The sequence below is a fragment of the Ursus americanus genome, chromosome 14 (genome assembly GCF_024610735.1).
Source record: "Ursus americanus isolate L20-20 chromosome 14, mUrsAme1.1.p, whole genome shotgun sequence".
NCBI classification, from domain to species: Eukaryota; Metazoa; Chordata; class Mammalia; order Carnivora; family Ursidae; genus Ursus; species Ursus americanus.
This window is the reverse complement of record NC_142140.1, coordinates 39,326,405-39,346,629: the sequence shown is the minus strand read 5'-3', so window position 1 is coordinate 39,346,629 and position 20,225 is coordinate 39,326,405. Positions and strand designations below refer to the sequence as shown.

Here is a 20,225-nt window from a genome sequence, read left to right as displayed (position 1 = left end):
TAAAAATACCTGATGTTTATGACCAAAGCAGAAATGAAATGAGTCCCCATCTAGAGAACACCCATACACGTACATACACACACACGATCTATAATCTATACATGGATATTCACATGTATCAATGTATCAATGCAAAATTCCAGAAACTGCTCATAATGTTAAATTCCAGGAAGTGGAACCAAGGTCTGCAGGGGAGAGAATCGGTCAATTTTTCATTGCATGCTTTTTTATACTGTTACAGGTTTGAGTTATTTTCTTAAATGAACTTTTTAAAAGGAAAAGAAAGGGATAGACTTTGGAAGTAATGAGCTCGATACAAAAGCTCCTGTGAAAGAGAAGATCCCAAATATACGTTTCCCAGGGGACAAGGAAAGAATATGTGGGACCACAGATAGATGCTTTCTGAGGACTGAATTAAACACTTTGCTTGCCTCCCCATTCTCTGCTTTTGTGGTTGGTAATGTTCAGTGTTGCTAAGAAACATCGCTATTTAGGAATTCATCTAGGATAGGATAATTACATTTGCTTTCTACTACAAATATCTACAAGGATGTCTGGAAAAATATTTGACAAATTGGGTTTAGGAATAGGAATCTAGTACTTGAAACATAAGTAAACAGCCTTTTTCTAATTGGTTGACATATGGAATTTAACTTTGTATTGAGTAATAGAAAATTTGCTTTCTAAAAAAAATCTTTTTTTACTTTGGTAAAATACACATAACATAAAATTTATCATTTCTTACTGCTATTTTGCAAGACTACACTGGCTTGTCTATTTCTAGTCATAACAGGCTCTTTCAGTTTGCATTTGCTGGTTTCTGTATCTGAATAACCTTCTCCTAATCTTTGCAGGGCTAGCTCCTTTTAATCCTTCTGGTTTCACCATAAATGTCTCCATCTCTGATGGCCTTATCTGAAATAGGTGTTCCCCACTCTGTTATTTTTATTATAATCCCTATCATAGCATTTATTACAGCTTTCATTTATATCTGTACATGCCTATTTACTTTTTTTATTTTTTCAAAATAAAAAACCGCAAAAATTCATGTACGTAAGTAGACAGTTTTGTTCAAGATTGTTTCCATATTCCTAGCACAGTATCTGATAATAATTTTCATATAAAACTGTAAATCTCTAAATAATACATTCAAACACATCAAGAATTCTTTCTGTTTCATTTTCTCATTAGAGATGCCCTGCCTGGAGCTCAGTCTTCCAGCTCCAAACTGGGCAGATTACTCCTGAGGTCCCAATCTTAGGACTTCTCTTCACTGTCATTCTAAGGATCCTCTTTTTCTCATCCCCAAGCTTGGATCCCTTTGTTTCCTGGACTTTGGTTTACACTTGTGTTTGGTGATACACACCTTCCAGTAGCTTTCTGAGAAAGAGTATATGGGAGGGGAACTTTTTTATACATTACATGTTTGAAAATGTCCTCTATCTCCACATGGGTCTAGAATCCTAGGGGGAAGTGCTTTGTCCTCAGAATTTCTAAAGCATAGTTCCATTGTCTTCTAGTTTTAGTCTGGCTATTGAGATGTTTGATGCCATTTTGCTGCTTGATTCTTTATGTTATCTGGGTACAATCCCTTATAGACATTTTTTTGAGTCTCATGTTTTCCCTTGATAGTCTGAGAACACACTGGGAAAGTGCCACAAACCATAAGATAATTTAGTAAGGTAGCAGAAATTAACAAAAAATGTAATGGGAAAAAAGATGCCATTTATAAATGTAACACAGAAGATAAACAACTTAAGAATAAACTTAAGAATACACAACTCACCTTTTTTTTTTTTTAATGGCTTCTGGGTTTTATGTCTTGCTTAGAAAGGCCTTCCCCTACAAAGTTACAATTTCCCCCATGTTTCCTTCTTGTACTTTATGATTTACTTAATTATACTAAAATTGTTAATCTATCTAGAATTTATGTTAATATAAGAAATATGAAGTGTAAGACTCATTTTAGGAAGGGGATTATGTTTTATTTTAAAGAGAAACTCTGAAGTAAATCACTTAAGCTTTATTAGATAGCGTGTGTTAAATTCCTGCCCTTGGGCTGATAAGAGAAGATAAAAGAGACAGAATAGTTAGAACACGGGGAACTAACCAAAGCCCTATCAGATTGAGGCAAGTTTTCAAATATGTTTTTTTGTGGGTTTTTTTTTTTCCCCTAAGATTTTATTTGTCAGAGAGAGAGCACAAGCAGGGGGAGCAGCAGGCAGAGGGAGAAGAAGGCTCCCCGCTAAGCAAGGAACCTGATGTGGGATTTGATCCCAGGACCCCGGGATCATGACCTGAGCAAAAGGCAGACACTTAAGCAACTGAGCCACCCAAGCATCCCATAAATTTGAGTTTGTTATCCTGTCTTTTCAATCACCAGATGTCACTCTGATTTTCCTTCCATTTACTGTGAAGAATTAAGCACTCTCATGTTGCCAAGTTGTTTGTTACCCATCTAAAATTAAAAAAAAATTTGTCAAGAATCTTGAAACACCCTTTAGATAGGTAGGAGAAGATAAAAGGAGTATCTGGTGTATTATTCCTGATTATTTGTAAATTATATTTTTATGTATTTAATATGTATATGAAATTATAATAGTTTATAGCATATAGTAGATATTCATCAAATACTGTTGAATAAATGTAAGAGTGTCTTCACATGACCTCCCATTTAGCAAGAGGGTGGCAATAATTGACTGCAACACAATGTGTTAAGTGTGTGTGTGTGTGTGTGTGTGTGTGTGTGTGTGTGTGTAAAATCTCCCTATGCCAAAGAGAAGAATCGGTATCAGTCCTGAGTGGTTAGCACTCAGGTCACCAAGTTCATTACAGACCAAGTGTAAATAGGGGATAAATAAGTGATGGGTGATGGGTGATAAGTGATGGTAGAGCACACACATGGTGCCAACAGCAGAGAAAAGGAGCCCCCAAGCCAGCCAGAACATGCTGTTTTCCAAGGAGGTGACTGCTGAGAGCAGAGGGAAGAATAGGAATTAGTTGCACTGAGGGGCACCTGGGTGGCTCAGTCGGTTAAGCATGTCCCTTCGGCTCAGGTCATGATTCCAGAGTCCCAGGATTGAACCCTGTGTCAGGCTCCCTGCTCATCTCGGAGTCTGCTTCTCCTTCTGCCCCTCCCCCTACTCGTGTTCTCTCTCTCTCAAATAAATAAATAAAATCTTAAAAAAAAAAAAAGGAATTAGCTGCACTGAGGTGGTGAGTGAGGGGAATGGGTAGAGCTGATAAGGGATAGAACGTAAGTACTCCAAGCCAAGGGAACGGCACGGACAAGGCCAATGGTGAGAGAGAGATTACACAGGAAATAGACCTCAGAGATGTGGAGATGGACAGAGAGGGTAAGGGGAAGTGAGCCTGGGTCTTCATGGCCAATTCAAAGTTTGGGACTTCGGGGCGCCTGGGTGGCTCAGATGGTTGGGCATCTGCTTCAGCTCAGGTCATGATCTCTGGGTCCTGGGATTGAGGCCCGCATCAGGCTCCCGGCTTGGCGGGGAGTCTGTTTCTCCCTCTGCCTCTCTCCCTGTTTGTGCTCTCTCTGTCTCAAATGAAAAAATACAATCTTAAAAAATAAAATAAATAAAGATTCGGACTTTATCCAGTGGCCACTGAGGTGCTACTGGAAGTTTCAGTGCAGGTTTCAGAGGAGGCATGAACATATCTACATTCTGAAGAGATCACTCTGATGACAGGACCAAAAAGGTAGGCCAAGGAGGAGGTTAGTGCCATCGTCTGGGCAGCAGGTTTCAGAGTCCCCAGGTGTTGCTGAGATTAAGTCTGCCTTGGCCAGAATGTTCTCAGGGAGGGAGGGAAGAAGAGACAGTGGAAGAACCACCCTACTCTGGCTTCCTGTCCTCACCAAGGCTGATCTGGTTGTTATCCTGTCTTTCCTAGCAGACCAGGCTCATGTGGCCCAAGCCAGACTCCACCTCCCCCCTTTATCACCATTGTGGTCTGGGCAGGGTGGGCATTGCCGTAGTCTTCATGAAGTGATTGTCGTTTTCCTGTATTTAGTGCAAGAGGCTATGCGGGCCCAGAGTGATCTGGTGTTGGAATCAGTTCACAACAAAGGCAACATGGAGCAGGTCATCTCTGAGATACAGAAGAGATTTGAAGCTGTAAGTGCGGATCCCAACCTCTTTCCTCAAGTATGTTTTTAGCTTTGTCACTAAGACCCAGAGAGACACCTTTAAAGTTGCAATTTGTTTCATCCAAGACCAGAAGCCAGATAGGTACCTTGGTGATGGACCAGGGTAGGGCCAACTTCCTCCTCCAAGGTTCTCTGGCATGATATGGACCCAAGGGGCCCTGCTCCAGAACGTTGCCATGCTTCCTCTGTAAAGCACCCAGCAAGGGACAAGCTTTGGTTCTGCTGGCACATCCTTTGGTTGGTTTGCACATGTCATTGTACATTCTGAGCTGCAGTGTCCATGACTCTTTCCTCACTGTCTTTCCCTAGAGACGAGCAGAATTTATAGAAATGAAATCCGACCTGAAGCAACTTGAAGTTTTAGTTGCCCAGCAGAGCAAGGACTTCCAGCAGCTGTGTGAGCAGCTAGGCCAGCTGAATGTGGCCAGCGTCCTAGCAGAGCTGAAGAGATTGATTTCAGTCCCTGGGGTACCCAGGCACGTGAAAGACAGCACTTCCCAGACCTCACCAGCTCTGGCCCAGAGCCTCCATTTCACCAGGCAGGACAGAGCTGCTCCGGAGGAACCGGTTCTGTGGCAGGCCCCGGCCCGCCCTGCGGTGTGGGATGGGAGTATGGGCTCCCTGCAGCCTGGAGAGTTTGGTGTCTGCAGGAAGGGAGAGGAAAGTGATGCTCTCCCAGAAGAGGCTGTGCTGATGGCAGCTGGAACCAGCAAAAGAAACCGGCAAGTCAAGGACAGGGTCGTGCAGACCCTTACTAAAACCAGCTCTGAGAACCATGGCTCCGGCTTCCCAGGCCCTGAAGTTCCTGGTGGTAGGGACCAGGTTTCTCAAGGAACCTCAAGGCTTATACCCCTGGACTTAAACAACCGTGCAACCAGCATTAAGAACACCTGCCAAAAATGTCAAACCGAAGGTGTGTCTCCATGTGCCCCTGGTGAAGAAAGGTTGGTGGCTGCACAGAAAGGCAGAGCTGGGGAAAGAGGGCGGAAAGGCAGGAAGCAGCAGCCCAGGAAATCCCACAGAGGCAGGCTGCTAGCCAGGAAGCAAGAACAAGCCCCTAGCAAAACTTGTGCTTTCATTTCTAAGTATCCTCAGCCTCCAGTTTCTGGCCCACAAAGGTCCCCCCTACCCCTTGCTCAGCCCCTGCGCCTGTGGGGCCCCAGCAGCCCCACAAAGCCAGACAGCCCTCTTCTGGGAGGAACAGTCATGCGCAGTAAGGCAACGAGGGCCGCACAAGGAAACATCTTACAACTCAGTGGGTATTCTTCCCAAGACAACGGCCTGCTTTCTCCCAGTTCCCAGGGGGACCGCCAGATGAGCTGGTTCAGCGACCTCAACCTCGGAAGTTCAGAACCCCCTCTGTGCAAGGAGCCAGGGAAGAATATGCTCTATGACCTGGGTTTTGACAGCAGTGACGATGGCTTCTGACCAGCCCGCAAAATGTCTTCAGCTGATAGTTGATTGGTCTCAGCCGGAAAGACAAAGGATCGCGCATTGGAGCTGGCAACAGCAGAAAGTCCCTGAAGCCTGATGGGAGCCCTCAGGCTCAGAGGCCCTGCTGGGGGTCAGTGCAGGATGGGTGCGGGGCTGGGGGAGCAGCTCTGGCATGCGGGGTACCAGGTGCTGCCCGTGGCAGGCAGAAGAGATCCACGCATCCTTACCTATTGGAGTGACGTGTGTGAAGACAGTGGTGGGGAGCTGGGGCAGCGGCCTGGGTGTAGGGCAGCAGGAGGAGGTGCCGTTTTTGGTGAAAGGACGGCTATCGAGTGGCAGAAGGGCTCTCGCAGAACTGTTGCTGTGGCAACATGCCTCCCAAACACAACAGTTTTGGTCTTCACAGTGTTTCCTACATATAACCAATACTTATCCAGGCTCAGTATTTTCACTATTACTTTTATCCAGCTTCACAGTCAGCGCGCGCATTTTTGATCAGTAGATGTATTGCAGAACGTGCTGTCAGTCCTCCTGCGCACAGAGGGACAGAAAATGTGAAGCTGCCATGAAGGAGAGCTGACGTGCACCCAGCGAATGCCCGGAGTGCCGCTGTGTACAAGCCACACAATCCATTTCTCTTCCTGGCTGTTTTTCCCCATCCTGTTTCAAGCTAATGAAAGCATCTAAAGGTCCAGTAATATTTCTGGAGAACATTGGGCTTATATGAGACTTTGGCTTTCTGTTTATATCTTACAGAAGTTTTGAATTTTTGTTATATATTTCTTTTGTAACAAAAAATAAAACATATAAAACATTTAAAAGCATATTTTTTGGGGGGGCGTCTGGGTGGCTCCCGTTGGTTGAGCGTCCGACTCTTGATTTTGGTTCGGGTCATGATCTCAGGGTTCTGAGATTGAGCCCCACGTGTGGCTCTGTACTGAGAGTGGAGCCTGCTTAAGATTCTCTTTCTCCCTCTGCACCTCCCCCCACTCATACTTGCTTGCTCTCTCTCTCGCTCTCAAAAACCCACAAAAAACAGAACACTTAAAAGCATATTTTTGGGGGGACACCTGGGTGGCTCAGTCGTTAAGCAACTGCCTTTGGCTTAGGGCGTGATCCCAGGGTCCTGGGATTGAGCCCCACATTGGCCTCCCTGCTCTGCTGGGAGCCTGCTTCTCCCTCTCCCATTCCCCCTGCCTGTGTTCCCTCTCTCACTGGCTGTCTCTCTCTCTGTCAAATAAATAAATACAATCTTAAAAAAAAAAAAAAGCATATTTTTTCACTAAGTTTATTGAAGTGATCTCCCATCAACTTAAGAAAACCAAATGGATAAGATACATACCATCTTTTTAATCTGTAGGCTTCTCCCAAGATGATTTTGAATAAACACCACCCTACTCAGACTGGTTCCTCTTCCTTTGTTGTTTGAAAGTAAAAATCCTCACTGGATGGATTGGCTTCCAGAATCTGCCCATTTTCTTTTTTCTTTTTTTATTCTTTATTTAAATTCAAGGTAGTTAACATAGTGTATTATGAGTTGCAAGGGTAGAATTCAGTGATTCATCAATTGTATGTAACAGTGCACATTACATCACATGTCCTTAACGCCTATCACCCAGTTACCCCATGCCTCCCCCACCTCCAGCAACCCTGTTTGTTCCCTAGAGTTAAGAGTCTCTCATGGTTTGTCTCCCTCTCTGATTTTATCTTATTTTTCCTTCCCTGCCCCTATGTTCATCTCTTTTGTTTCTGAAATCCCACATATGAGTGAAATGATATTTGTCTTTCTCTGACTTATTGCGCTCAGCGTAATACCCTCTAGTTCCATCCATGTCGTTGACCATTTTCAAGGCAGTAGTAAATGACACTAGGGCCTCTGAGTGGACCGTTATAGAAAGCAATGGTTCTTGATTTTTTTCTTATTTTTACATTCTTTATTTTCAAGGGTGTGTGTCCCACAAAAGTCTGAGTTTAATTTGCCTTCGTCACCTTTGGCAGGGATACCAGGCACCAGCCGCAGCTGCTCTGACTCCTGTTTCCAGATCAAGAACGTCCTGTGGCCTGTAGCTGGGAGCCATAGGCAATGGCAGCAGCCCTGTCCAAGGCCAAGGGAGTGCAGACTTGGGCTCTGCCTCAAGCTGCCGGGCCTTTTCTCGCCCTGTGAGCCTCACTGGGTGTCTGTTTGCCCTGCCCTCCGTCAGCCTCTCCTGCCTTCCCTACTGGTTTGCTCTGCGTGTGCGAGGAAGGCATGGGAGGAAGGGGCCCAGCCACGCCATGGGTTCCTTCCAGCCCTTCTCAAACTGACTACAGGTGGCTGTTGAGCGGTTAGCATAAGGCTTGTAGACCATAGGGTTTTGTATCTGGAAATCTTTTATTACTTTAAGTTGAAAAGTTCAATCATTTTGGGGCACCTGGGTATCTCAGATGGTTAAGCGGCTGCCTTCTGCTCAGCAGGGAGACTGCTTCTCCCTCTCCCTCTGCCCCTGCTGTCTCTCTCTCTCTCTCTCTCTCTCTCTCAAATAAATAAAAATCTTTAAAAAATTAGAAAAGTTTAATCATTTTAACTCATAATATTTATGACTGTGGCCTTCCTTCTCATTGAAGGGTCTGTCCAATTTTGAAATGTCAAAGCAGGACCCTCTGTTCTTTGATTCTGTTGTGAGTTACAAAATTCTGTTTTTCTTCAGAAGTATTTCTTTTTGTGTCATGAAGTCAAAGATCAGAGTGACTCAGTGTTCCATGAGCTGGGTGTTTTTGTAGAATGAGCAGTAAATTTATCTCCTAACAAGCCTGGGTTAATTAAAATTACACCGCCTGTTTCTGGTAATCATCAAGAAAGGATATTCTGTTTCTTATTTTATTCCTAAGACTTTTTTTTTTTAAACTACTGTGTTCCTGCCAGATTTGGTGAGCGTGACATAGCCCAGGCACATCCCCAGAGCACACAACGTTTTTGGCTCTTTGGATGCTGATAGAGATGTGGCTACACAGGGGCGGATGTCATGGGAGGTCTAGGGACCTAGGACCCGGAGAGCCCCCTAGGGGTGCCTCCCTCTGCTCATGACCCCAGCTACATCTGAGGATGGAAATAAAGCCAACCACAGCACCTAATTGTCTTGACATTCAGGTATCAATTTAAATGTCACCTATAGGGGCTCCTGGGTGGCTCAGTTGTTAAGCGTCTGCCTTTGGCTCAGGGTGTGATCCTGGTGTTCTGGGATCGAGCCCCATGTCGGGCTCATCCACTGGGAGCCTGCTTCTTCCTCTCCCACTCCCCCTGCTTGTGTTCCCTCTCTCGCTGGCTGTCTCCCTCTGTCAAATAAATAAAATCTTTAAAAAAAAAATGTCACCTACAGAGAGGCCTTGTGTGACCACTCCTGTAGAAGCTTGCCCTACTCCTTGCCCATGTCCTTACCCTGTTCTAATTCTCCCCTGCCGCTCCATCTGAAATGGCGTACCATGTGCATACTTACGTTTCACCTGCCTTGCAGGTTGGGAAATAAACCTCAGAAGCAATAGCAGCATCTGCCTCATGCCTGCTGTGTCCTCAGCATCCAGGAGAATGTCTGACACGAGCAGACACTTGACAAGTGCTGACAGCAGGGATGTCTTGCTTACCATTTGAACAGCTCCTTGCAGCCCTGCCCCAAAGTCAGGTCTCTCTAGGTTCCCTTTGCAACTTCCCTTTTGGCATTTTGTCTCAGAGGTTCCAGAGGGCTCCCGATGAGGGGTCTCCTGCAATATGCGCTCTTCCCCAGCAACCCCTCTCCACCCAAAGTGCCCAGAAAGCAGCCTTTCTGCCTTCAGAAAAAGATAGTTGTTTCCTACAAGGGTTGAGCAGGTTTGAAAATTTTTTCCTGCCAGGCTTTAGGCCAAAACTCTTCATCCAATCAGTCATCTTCTAGCCGGCCAAGCACAGAGAGTCCTTCCCCACTAAGGCTGGGATTCATTGTCAAGTAGATTTCCTAAGTAAAACTTGGTCTACTCTATAAATATTTAGCTGGAACATAAAATATTAACATTCTCCCACATACTCCAGGGAGAAAGCAAATGGCCAGAGCCTCGGAGAGTCTTGGGATGAAAGCCTTTTCAGTAATTCTCTACAATCCGGTGCAGTGCCCACCCTTGTCTGCGTGCCTTCTTCACTGGTCACTGCCATACTGAACGCTATGTGCTCCGGTTAGCCGAGGTGGCACGCTGGCACCCAGTGGGCCCCTGGCCTGGCCATTGAGGAAGAGGGAGATTGGCCTGAATTAGGCCTCTTTTGCAAATCCTCTTCCTCAATTTCCTTGATCACTAACAGCTCGCGACTCCTCTAGTGGGAGGGTGGTGTCGCTGCCCTGTCAGCCCATTCCCGGGTGCACAGGTGAGGGACTCATGCTCCAGGTTGTCTGTTCCCTTCTGCCTGGTCTCCTGATACCCTTGCAGTTTGCCTTGGGATCAGAAGTGGAGGGTCCAAGGAGCCAGGACAGGTGGGCCAGGCGGTGGCTCCCCTAGTCCCCCAGGGAGGGGGAGCAGGAGGCAGGGGGAGAGGAGCCCGGAGACCCGGAGAGGAGAAGGCAGGCCCCAGGGCCTGGTTGCGCTGGCCGGAGCCCACAGTAGCAGAGGCGTGCTAACTAGAAGCGCCCCCAGCTGCCCTGACAAGAGTTCAGACTCTAGACCCATGTGGCTAGACAGCCATGCCCAGGAATGTGGAGAACGTGGCAATCTGGACGAGGCTGAGGCAGGGTCAACATTTCCAGCCCATGGCCATCCCCGAATTGTCCTTTTGAAAGAATTGTTGCTCGGCTCTCAGGCCTCAGCTGTGGCTCTCTGCTCCTTGCCGACCTTCGCTCAACCATTGGCTCATCTCTCTCCTTTGCCCTAGCCCTTCCTCCTCAGCCTTCCTTGTCTGCCCCTCAGCAAGTCCTAGGACCTCCTATGGACCAGCCCCCACCTTACAAAGTCTTCCCAGTCTGCATATAGAGCTGGTTTCTAGTGGCTTGGGCAGGGACACTGGTGGGACGCAGCCAGGGGACCTGGTGACCTCTTACACGGCTGGATGGGCCCCTCTTCTCACGTGCCTTGTGCTGTGGCTTGAATTCGCAGTTTGTGACTAGCAGGTTCCAAAGCCCCTATTTATTCTCGAGGTTGCCTTGTTTCTATTTTGAGTGGCTAATCCAAATCACAGTTTGGTGTTTCCACGGAGACAATTCAGTGATTGTTTGGTTTGCCAAGACGAGCTGCGGGGGAGAGAACCAAATGACGTGAAACATTTTTAGTTTCTCAAATATGACTATCATTGTCTCCCCGAGGAGCCTTTGGTCCCAGCCCCCTGAAAACCTGAGGAAGTTGTATTAAAATAAATGTTCTAGACTCCTGTTCCCCTTCTAGCTAAGTCCCTGGAGACCCACTCCCCGAACACCCCCGCGTATGTAAATGAGCACACATCTGCCCAGGAAAGCAGATGACAAAGGCAGGAAGGTCTCCTTGGGGCACCCCAGCGAGCGGGGGATGCAGAGATGGCAGTCCATGTCACCGGGGAAATGACCATACGGCTACCCTGTTCATCTGGGACTGCACAGCCAGAGGCTCAGGGCTCACCGGCTGTAACTGGACAGCTGTGTTTCTACAGGGACGAAAAGCTCCTCATTCAAGGATCCCAGGATGAATTACCCTTCTGGTAAATCTGAATTTTTACATAAAGGCTTAGCTAAAACAGCAATATGTTTGTCTGTCCTGCCAGGGAGAGCCGGGTCCCTCCCCCATGCTGACCTTTGTTCTCAAGGACCATAGTCTCCTCTACTGGCAGAAATAATCCTTTCTTTTCAGGGACGCCTGGGTGGCTCCGTCACTAAGCGTCTGCCTTCGGCTCAGGACGTGATCCTGGCGTTCTGGGATCGAGCCCCACATTAGGCTCCTCTGCTGGGAGCCTGCTTCTTCCTCTCCTGCTCCCCCTGCTTGTGTTCCCCCTCTCGCTGGCTCTTTCTGTCAAATAAATAAATAAAATCTTAAAAAAAAAAAAGAATCCTTTCTTTTCAGTCTTCTCCCGTTAGGGCCAGCCCACCCCCCTCCCTTGCAGCAATGGAATGCTGAGAAGCGGCTCCAGGAGACCTAGAGCTTCCGGTCCCTGGGACCCAGCATCCTCAGGGTCAAGGTCCTCTGGCCTCTGTCCCGGTTTCTGGGGACTGTGAAGGTCAGCTCGGGGCAGTTAGCTGGTGAAGGATACCCACGGCTGGTTGGTGGAGATGAGGGCTTTAAGAAGCCATACTGTCCACTGCAGATAAATTAGAAAATAGGGACAAGGGAAAAAAAGACAAACCCCCTTGTCCCTCTGTAACGATCTCCTGTACGTACTGTGCTCACACACACATCTGTACAAACTGGAGCTCAAGTGCACTTTTAAAAAAATAAATACACTTTAAATTTTGGAATAACTTTAGATTTACAGGAAGGTTACAATGACAGTTTGTATCTACCCTTCACCCAGCTTCCTCTAATCTTACGTAACTGAGGCATATTTGTCAAAGCTAAGAAAACACATGAACTCTAGCCTTTATTTAGACTTCCCCAGTTTTTCCATTGTCTTCTTTCTGCTCCAGGATGCAATCCAGAATACCACACGGGGGTTTAGTCAGTGTGTCTCCTTAGTCTTCGCTAGTCTGTGACGGGTTTTGAGTCTGTCCTTGTTCTTCATGACCCTGACGATCTGGAATGCTGGCCAGGCATCCAGCAGGACGTCCCCCAGTCTGGGTTTGCCTGACATATAGCTTGTGACTAGACCGGGGACATGGGGTCTGGGTAAGAACCCGACAGAGGTGGAGCCCTCTTCTCCTCGCTCCCTATGGCGGGGGTGGGGGGGGCATGCACACAACATCACTGGTGGTGTTCCCCTCCATCACTCGCTTAGGTGCTGTCAGCTTTTCCATAGAAATCTACTGTTCTAGGGCGCCTGGGTGGCTCAGTCGGTGAAGCGTCTGCCTTCGGCTCAGGTCCTGATTCCAAAGTCCTGGGATCAAGCCCCACATCAGACTCTGCTCAGCAGGGAGTCTGCTTCTCCCTCTCCCTGCCTCCCCCCCTGCTTGTGCAAGCTCTCGCTCTCTGACAAATAAGTAAAATCTTTAAAAAAAAAAAAAATCTGTTTTTCTTTTTCCCTGCTCTATTCCTTGGAAGTGTGTCATTAAGGCTAGCCCGGCCTCAAGGCGGGGGTGAAAGGACAGGGGCTGGATTAAGCTCCGCCTTCTCCACGGGAGACTCCACATCAACACTTAGTACTTGGAAAGCACGGTTGTGAGCCCTGGTTTTTCTGGATATCAGCGGACATCGCTCCACGCACACAGCCGTTCTTCACCCGAGCAGGGCAGCCCAGGATGCTGTAAGCCTTTCTTCTCATTTGCTCCTGTCCTTCCTGCTAAGGGAGAAGAAACTGGTCCCCAACTCCACGGGCGGTGAGTGCTTGAGGGTGCCACCCCCTGCAGGGACTGAATGTGGGGTGGCTGGGGAGGAGCCGCCGGTTAATCTTGTCCCCCTCTGCCCCAGGCAGGGCAGTGGCCAACGCTGTCCCAGCAGGGGAGGCCCATCAGGGGTGGGTGTGCGGTCTCCCGCTGAGAGCCTGGGTCACCAGCTTTGCAGCCTGCCCTGTGCTCAGGTCTGTAGCCTAAAAGATGGCCTGGCAAGGGGACCCCTTGGCCACTGGGGCCTTCCTTCCCAGTGCTTTGGGTCTTACCAGTAGGCCCTGAACCAGCCTCCGCACCCCATGCTCCCCGTCTGAGCCCAGAAAGCAGGCACTTCTCGGAGACTCCATTTCTGGGAGGCGTCAAATCTTGCCCGATAGCTTATGTTTCCTGAAAGAACATTTGTCAAAATAATTTCTGATGCTGTCCTTGTCCTTTCTTTCAAGAGGTGTGGTTGGAACCAGCCCTGCTAGGCTTTTGGGCCTGGCTCCTCTCCTCCTGCCCGTCTTGCCCCAGCAGGGTCATTGCCACAGGGACTGCCCGTGGCTTCCAGGGTCTCCAGGCCTGGCGTGGGATGCGTGAGGGCTCAGTCATGGAGGTGGATGGACAGGACCTCTGTTTACCTTTTCCTCCCCCTGCCCTTGGCTGGGGGCCCAGGTGTGTGATGTGGGGCGTGTGGTGGGGAGGCCTCGTGGGAATGTCGGGTCAGGCGGGGATCAGCCCCTCCAACACAACCACGAGGCCCCTGCAGAGTCTTCAAGCTGAGCAGGGTCAGGGTTGGGGGTGCTGAGAGGCGTTGGTCTGGACACGAGGAGGGTATGGAGCCCATGCAGAGAACAAACAGCCATGTATGCGAGGTGTGCAAGGGTAGTAGGGCTTGGGGCCACAGTCTGTGCGGGCTGTGCTGGCCTGGGCTGGTCCCGGGGGTGCACGAGCCCACCCTGGTTGTGGTCCCAGTGCTTCTTCCGGGGCCCATGGAAAAGAACACCAGGAGACACAGCAGAGGCCCACCACCCGCACCCACCTTGGGTACGGGGTGTATTAAACAGCAATCAAAAAACACACTGGAGAGGTCAAGAAAAGTGAAAAAAATCAACAGTAAGAAACAATTCAAAGCAACAGAATAAAAAAATTGGGCTTTCAGCTCAAAAAGGGACACAAGTAGAAGTGAAAGAGGGTGTGGTGACTCAGATTCTGCCAGCCACGTGGCGGCGGCCCCCAGTGACACTGACCACTCCGGCAGCCGCCTGCTGGAGAGAACCAAAGCTCCGGTCAACTGTCCTCACTCGATCTGGTATTTAAAAGAGGTCATCAAATTGTAGTCCTCTTCCAAGTCCAGCACAGTCTCGACAATATTGTGATCATCGAAAGCCTGCTTGAGGCTGCCGGGGTCGCTGTCTGGGGCCTTCTGAGGGCTCTCGTCCACCAGCAAGGCCCAGGCTTCCTCCCTGAAGGGCGAATCTCCGCAGCGACCACACACACGGTTCAGCTCGTTCTCAAATTCTAGCTTCCCCGCCAACTCTTCAATAGTTCGGATGCTCGTATGGTCTTAAAAATGAGAACATTGAGCATTACAATTCCAGGGAGTGGTTTCGGGACACACTGCACAAACGGGTGGCCACTCTTCAGGGACTTCAGGGCAGGCAGGCTACCAGACCGAGCGCCGAATTCTAAGCTGGTCTTGGTGCCCACCCCTTCGGCTCCGCCTTTGTTGAGCCCAACTACCCGCCAGTACCCACGGAAGGTGCAAGTGGGAGGGTACAGAGACGTACGGGCTTGTCTTGGACCTCAGGGAACTCCCTGACCTGCAGGCATGACAAGACATCGGGTGAAGAAATGGAGTCTTTCGGGGACTCAAATGCTGCCCGGGCTGGCAAGGACTGTGGAAGATGGCGAGCCGAGGCAGAGGACTTCAGCTCCCCTCCCGCCGCTCCTGGAGGAGACTCCAACCCCTCACGTGGCGGCATGGCACCCGGCTTGCTCTGTGGCCTTGGGAGCAACCCTCCCACCAGGCCTCCCTTTCATCCCCCAAACCTGGAGTTTCTTCCAGAGCCGACAGCTCCAGGCAGCCCCCAAGGCTATGCATCGATTCTAACTTTCCTTCTCATCTGGTATTATCTACCCAAGCTGGACTGCACCCCACCCACCCCATCTTTGCCTATGTCCTATCTCCAGAACTAAGCCCAACCACCAAGTCCTGGGGAACCCCTGTCCCTTACGTCCAGGGATTCACTGTAACCGTGTATGGAATGACCTGACTCACGTGTGACTTCCTCAGGCTACCAGCTCCGTGAGGGCTCCACGCATAGAGCCTGCCAGAACAAACCCACCACGTAGCTGGATGAGAACTAAGAGTGTATTTTGTTTTCTGGGTTGATTTTTTTTTTTTTTTAAGGCACCAGCTGACTCAGGAGTCTGCGTGAAGGACCTATCCTCCCAAGGAGAGGATGGACCTGTGCTTTGTACTCACCGATCATATCAAGCAGATCTTTTGTGACCTCTTGGCTAGAATTGCTGAGTGGCATGTTTGAGTCAACCTTCAAATCTTTCTCCATATCTTTCCTGCAACCCCCAGGTGGGGGGGGGGGAAAGAAGAAAAGGTGGAGGATTAGAGCCTCTTTCAAGAAAATACTGTAGGGAACTCAGTGTTAATCTTAAAAGCAGAAACATACTGGTAACTTTAAATCGGCTCCTATGCTGTGATCAGAGAGGACAACTGGAAACCTAAGCCAGTGAAGTTGACTTAACAGCATCACCCTCATGACTCATGAGCATCAGCGACAGCAGTAAGGACAGCGCATTCATGCCTACAGACACCCGTGTTCACATTTGTTAGAATGGAACCAACGAAATGGCTTCTTCCTTCTCTGCCTCCAGGGCAGCCAAGATGGCAGGACCCTGACGTTCCATCCCCTATGGTCATCCTTGCTCCAAATCAAGATGCCTAGAACCAGGCAGTTTCAACCTACCAGGGAGAGGGGTGCCTGGTGGGCTCAGTCACAACAGCGTGTGACTCTTGGTCTTGGGGTGGTGAGCTTGAGCCCCACGTTGGGTGTAGCGATCACATAAATAAATAAACTTTAAAGCTATCAGGGAAAAAACGGTCTAGGGGAGATCTTGACCCAGGGATGGTCTAAGACCTCATGAGGCCGGGCGCGGTAGGGTGGGAAGGGGGGTGAAGGGAGAAGCAGCAAAGATGAAAGCGGGAAGTAGGGTCCAGCCATTCATCTGGCCTCTCCCTAGTATGGTCATTGGAATGAGGATTTTTGTTTCTGCAGGATAAAAAGTAAAGTGACTTAGAAATCAGGTAACGTTCGCTAGCCCTGTGGGAAGGGCAAAGTGGTTTCTAGAAACGGTCTGAGTCCTAGAGGGGAAGCACCGCTACAGACTCAGTTTAGGAACTTCAAGATTTTCAGAAATGAGAGCCCCGACTGTAACTTTTTGCACTGTCAGGCTGGAATCACCTTAGGCTGTCTTTTCTCCAGTCCTCCCCGTCCCCCGGGGCTCTCCAAAACTGTCTTTCGGGCGCCGGCCCGGAGGGGTGCATCAGTACGTTTTCCTTACTGGCCAGAGGCTTTCTCTTCAGGCGTAAAGCATGTGGCTTTGCATTCACTGGGGCATGGTTTGGAGCAAAGGCAGGGCTCTCGCTCTCTGGAGCACACGGGGCCGGAATGAAAGGAGCCCCGGAGGAGCAGGCTGCCAGGGGGTGTCTCCTGCAGACGAGCCGGTGCACGGGCAGGGGGAAGGAGGGCGGCGCGGCGTCCAGCTCCAGCCTCTGCCGGCCGGAGCACTCCTGGGAATGACTGACGCCTTCAAAGGCCCGGTCAATGGCTGCGGTCAGCTCCTTTCTGCATCTTCTCAGTTTTTCAGACATTTCCCCCTAAAAGCGACCACGTCTTTATTATGTAACACATTGGAAATGCACAGAGCAACACGAGAATAACGTTACAGACGAAGTTGCAAACCACCCCCGAAAAACACATCTCCTGGAGCTTGATCCACGCCACGGGCCAGGGGGCAGAGGAACCCACACTCCGGGCACCCTCCTCCCCAGGTGTTGGGTGTGGCCCGCGGTTCTCCCGGAGGAACCAGCGATCTGGCGGGAGCCCCAGGGACGCCCGGCCCCGCCTCCCCAAGCTCCGGGCCGGCCCGCCCCTGCCGCCCCGGCCGACTCTGCAGCCCCAGCCGGCCCTCGGGCGGAAGGTCCGCAGCCCCGTCCTCACCCGGCAGCGCGGCCACACCGCCACCCCCGCCAACGGTCGCCGCGCGCGCCCCGGCCGATGGCTCGCCCGAGAATGGCGCTCCCTGCTCCCCCCGCCAAGGTTAAAGGTCAGACAAGAATGTCCGGACCAACCACCCCGTTCTTAAAACCCACTAGGCCGGAGCGGAAGCGAGCCCCCCCCCACCCCACCAGCGAGGGAAACGGCCGGATGCAGTGGACGGAGGGTGGGGGTGGCCGGGGCAAGGGGCGGGGAGGGGGGGGAGGGGACCGCCCAGAAGCCGCTGGGGGCGGGGGGGGGGCGCATAATCTCACTTCTTACCAAAGTCGTTAAGAAGGAGAAGGCTCCCATTCCCAAACCAACGTGGAGAGAAAACGGGATGGGCCACTGTACCCAGTTTTGTGTACCGACTTCTTTTAAGTGATACCTAATAAAAGCGCCACACCGTCTCCAACCGTCTCAATTCATCAAGGATGGTAAGGGACATAACAGAGCTGCTAGGTTCCACACGAGATTGAGGGGCGGGAGACCCCAACACGAAAGATCTTCATTTCATTAGGGGGAAGAAAGCTGGAAATTCCAAGATGGCTCAAAGGGAAACAGAAACGGGCTTCAGGGACTAATTTTGAGGGAATTATAAACCCATGTCAGTGCACAGCGAGGGAGAAGGGGACAACATCAAGTGAACTGGAGGCTTGGTTTACTGTGGGCAGACTGCTGGGGTGACCAGGAACCAGCACCAGAATAAGAAATCCAGGAACTCAGGGCAGCCTGCGCAGGTCTTCGTGGCCACCATACTCAATTACAGTGTTCCTCTCCATTCTTTGGAACTCATCGGCCTTACTCCACTGTGCACCCTCCTCCCGACCCCCCACTTTCCAGCTCCACAGGTCTTACAGAAATTTCTCACCACCTGTATAAAAAGAAAAATAATTCAGCCTCTTGACATAACCCTTCTGAGCAAACAGGGTCTTTTTTTTCTTCTGCTCATAAAAGAAGGGGATTTCCTTATCTGGGTTTTAGACCGAACACTAGTAGTCTTCAAAGTGTCAAAGATGTTCTCCTGGGGGATTACACTGGTGCTGTGGGGCGGCAGGGTCTTGGAGGCGGCATCAGTTGGTGTCCATGCTGCAAGCCTCATCGTCCCCCGTGCCCTGCTGTGAGCTGCCTGGGCTCGTCCCTCCCTCAGAGGATCCAGGAAAACCGACGACTGAAGGCATTTTATAAAATTCATCATCTCGACGCTGGTAAAACAGCACGTAAGCTGCTTTTGTCTAAAACACAAGAGGGGTAAAGTTCATTCAGCGGTTGGAATTATCACCCATTCTCCCAGCTCTTTGCTCCCTGTTTAAAACCCACTCTCAGGGATCTGCCGTCTTGCCCTGTGCATCATTGCACAGAGGCCACCAGAAAGGTGACCCTACCCAGAGAGCAGGGAAGGGCCGGCGCCTGTGACAGAACCCAGAGAGTGGCGCTTCTCGTTTAGGAAGGGTCCTGGAAGGAAAGGCAGTCAACTCTTCTTCTCTATCACATCTAGCTCCCACTGGCACATCAGGATGACCAAATAACCAACCAGCACAGGAGACGCTTCCCAGCTTTAACCGGTCAGGTAAGAGGAGGAACCAAGTACTAGAGCCTACTCACCACTATCTGATCCTCAGAGGCCAGGGACACGTTGCTATCATCAAAATAATACCATTTCCCGTTCACTTTGTTCTTCGCATATGCCGTGTCTGCCAAGTCAACAAAGAAAACACCTCTAGCACTCACCAGAAAACTAATCTGGCTAATTTACCAGGCTTGCACTAAACAACAATAAAACTCTGAAAAAAATAAAGCAAAGACCCTGAAATTAACAGTAATTTACAGGTGACAACCAAAAGATAACTCCTTTTTTTTTTTAAATCTGTTCTTTCTCAAAAAGGGTAAAAATGGGGGCGCCTGGGTGGCTCAGTTGGTTAAGTGTCCGACTCTTGATTTCAGCTCAGGTCATGATCTCAGGGCTGTGATTTTGAGTCCCATGTCGGGTTCCATGCTGGGCGTGGAGCCTGCTCAAGATTGTCTTTCCCCTTCCCATAATCTCTCTCCCTCCTGCTCTTAAAAAAAAGATGGGGGGGCGGCTAAAAATGGAGCTGTAAGGGACCAAGTCTCTAAGCTGTAATTTTGGGAAACGAATCGAAAGAATAGAGAAATCCCATATCAATCTTCAGGATGGCTATAAGCAATAATCCAGAGCTAAGGAACCCATAAAAGAAGCTGATACTTTTAAGATTTAAGCGAAAATGGCCCTCAAAAGAACAGGTCAAATTAAACTCCACTTGGTCCAGTAGATGGCTACTACTGCTTCTTTCTGCCTCTGGAGCTTCTGGGGTAATCCCAGTGAGGGACATGCTGGGCGATGGGTTTGCGGTACTGGGATGTGGACAAGACGCCTTAAACGTATCTTTCTCTGAAACTGTGAGTCCAAGTCTGTGGCTGGGTAACAATTCCTCACAGTGGTCCAAGCATTCCCCACAGCCAACACTTCCTGTCTTGACTGTATACTATTCCCCAGCAGGACGTGTTTACAGCAGCAATCGCAGCGGCAATGAGCAACTCCTGTCCCTTCCAGAGTCTACGAAATGACGGACTCTAATGGAGAACTGGTTGCTCGTCTCCACCGGCTCCATGACTTTGCGTCAGCCCTTTACTTCTCACTGGAGCGCCTACCGCAGGGGTGAAGAACATAGGAAAAGGTGCCGAGGGCCTGCCCCCATTGGCCCTCTCCCTCTGCCCCCCCACACCGCACACGCTCGCTCTCTCAAATAAAAAAATAAATCATTTCAAAAACAAAAACCTACACATTCCAGACATTTTGGAAGATAAGGTAGGGCAAAGAGAAGTTTCCTTGCTTTTTGCTTTACCATAATTGTGATACTAGCTTCTGCAATGACACAAGTTTGAACACGTCATGGGCATGTCCCCAAGTTATCA

General features: G+C 49.6%; 3 protein-coding genes and 1 long non-coding RNA gene across 6 annotated transcripts in view; 2 read left to right on the top strand and 2 right to left on the bottom strand.

Moving 5' to 3' along the window:
* IHO1 (interactor of HORMAD1 1) overlaps window positions 1-6,337 on the top strand; it is a 40,502-nt gene extending 34,165 nt beyond the window's left edge. Inside the window, exons 8-9 of the mRNA XM_045778820.2 lie at window positions 4,030-4,133; window positions 4,475-6,337. Coding sequence (XP_045634776.1) covers window positions 4,030-4,133; window positions 4,475-5,593 — 1,223 coding nt within the window. The 3' untranslated portion in view covers window positions 5,594-6,337. The remainder of the gene's footprint in view (window positions 1-4,029; window positions 4,134-4,474) is intronic.
* Window positions 6,338-12,786: 6,449 nt separating this feature from the next.
* Window positions 12,787-20,086, top strand: LOC123779839 (uncharacterized). Of its 2 annotated transcripts, none has more exons than XR_006776293.2 (3): window positions 12,787-13,026; window positions 18,790-18,861; window positions 19,810-20,086. It is a non-coding gene; the product is annotated as an uncharacterized LOC123779839 (long non-coding RNA). The 2 variants fall into 2 exon arrangements; XR_006776294.2 differs by having other exon boundaries at window positions 19,807-20,086.
* On the bottom strand, window positions 14,037-17,695 carry C14H3orf62 (chromosome 14 C3orf62 homolog). Its single transcript, XM_045778396.2, has 4 exons — window positions 17,574-17,695; window positions 16,497-16,912; window positions 15,503-15,594; window positions 14,037-14,580 (listed from the first exon to the last, which is right to left on the bottom strand). The coding sequence occupies exons 1-4, from the start codon at window positions 17,601-17,603 to the stop codon at window positions 14,315-14,317; spliced, it is 804 nt and encodes a 267-aa protein (XP_045634352.2). The 5' UTR covers window positions 17,604-17,695; the 3' UTR covers window positions 14,037-14,314.
* The window catches only part of USP4 (ubiquitin specific peptidase 4), a 49,315-nt gene continuing 46,856 nt past the window's right edge, over window positions 17,767-20,225 (bottom strand). For both annotated transcript variants that reach the window (XM_045778393.2, XM_045778394.2), the window contains 2 exons: window positions 18,897-18,985; window positions 17,767-18,526 (listed from right to left, as the gene is read on the bottom strand). In XM_045778393.2, the coding sequence (XP_045634349.1) occupies window positions 18,365-18,526; window positions 18,897-18,985 (251 nt within the window). In that variant the 3' untranslated portion in view covers window positions 17,767-18,364. The remainder of the gene's footprint in view (window positions 18,527-18,896; window positions 18,986-20,225) is intronic.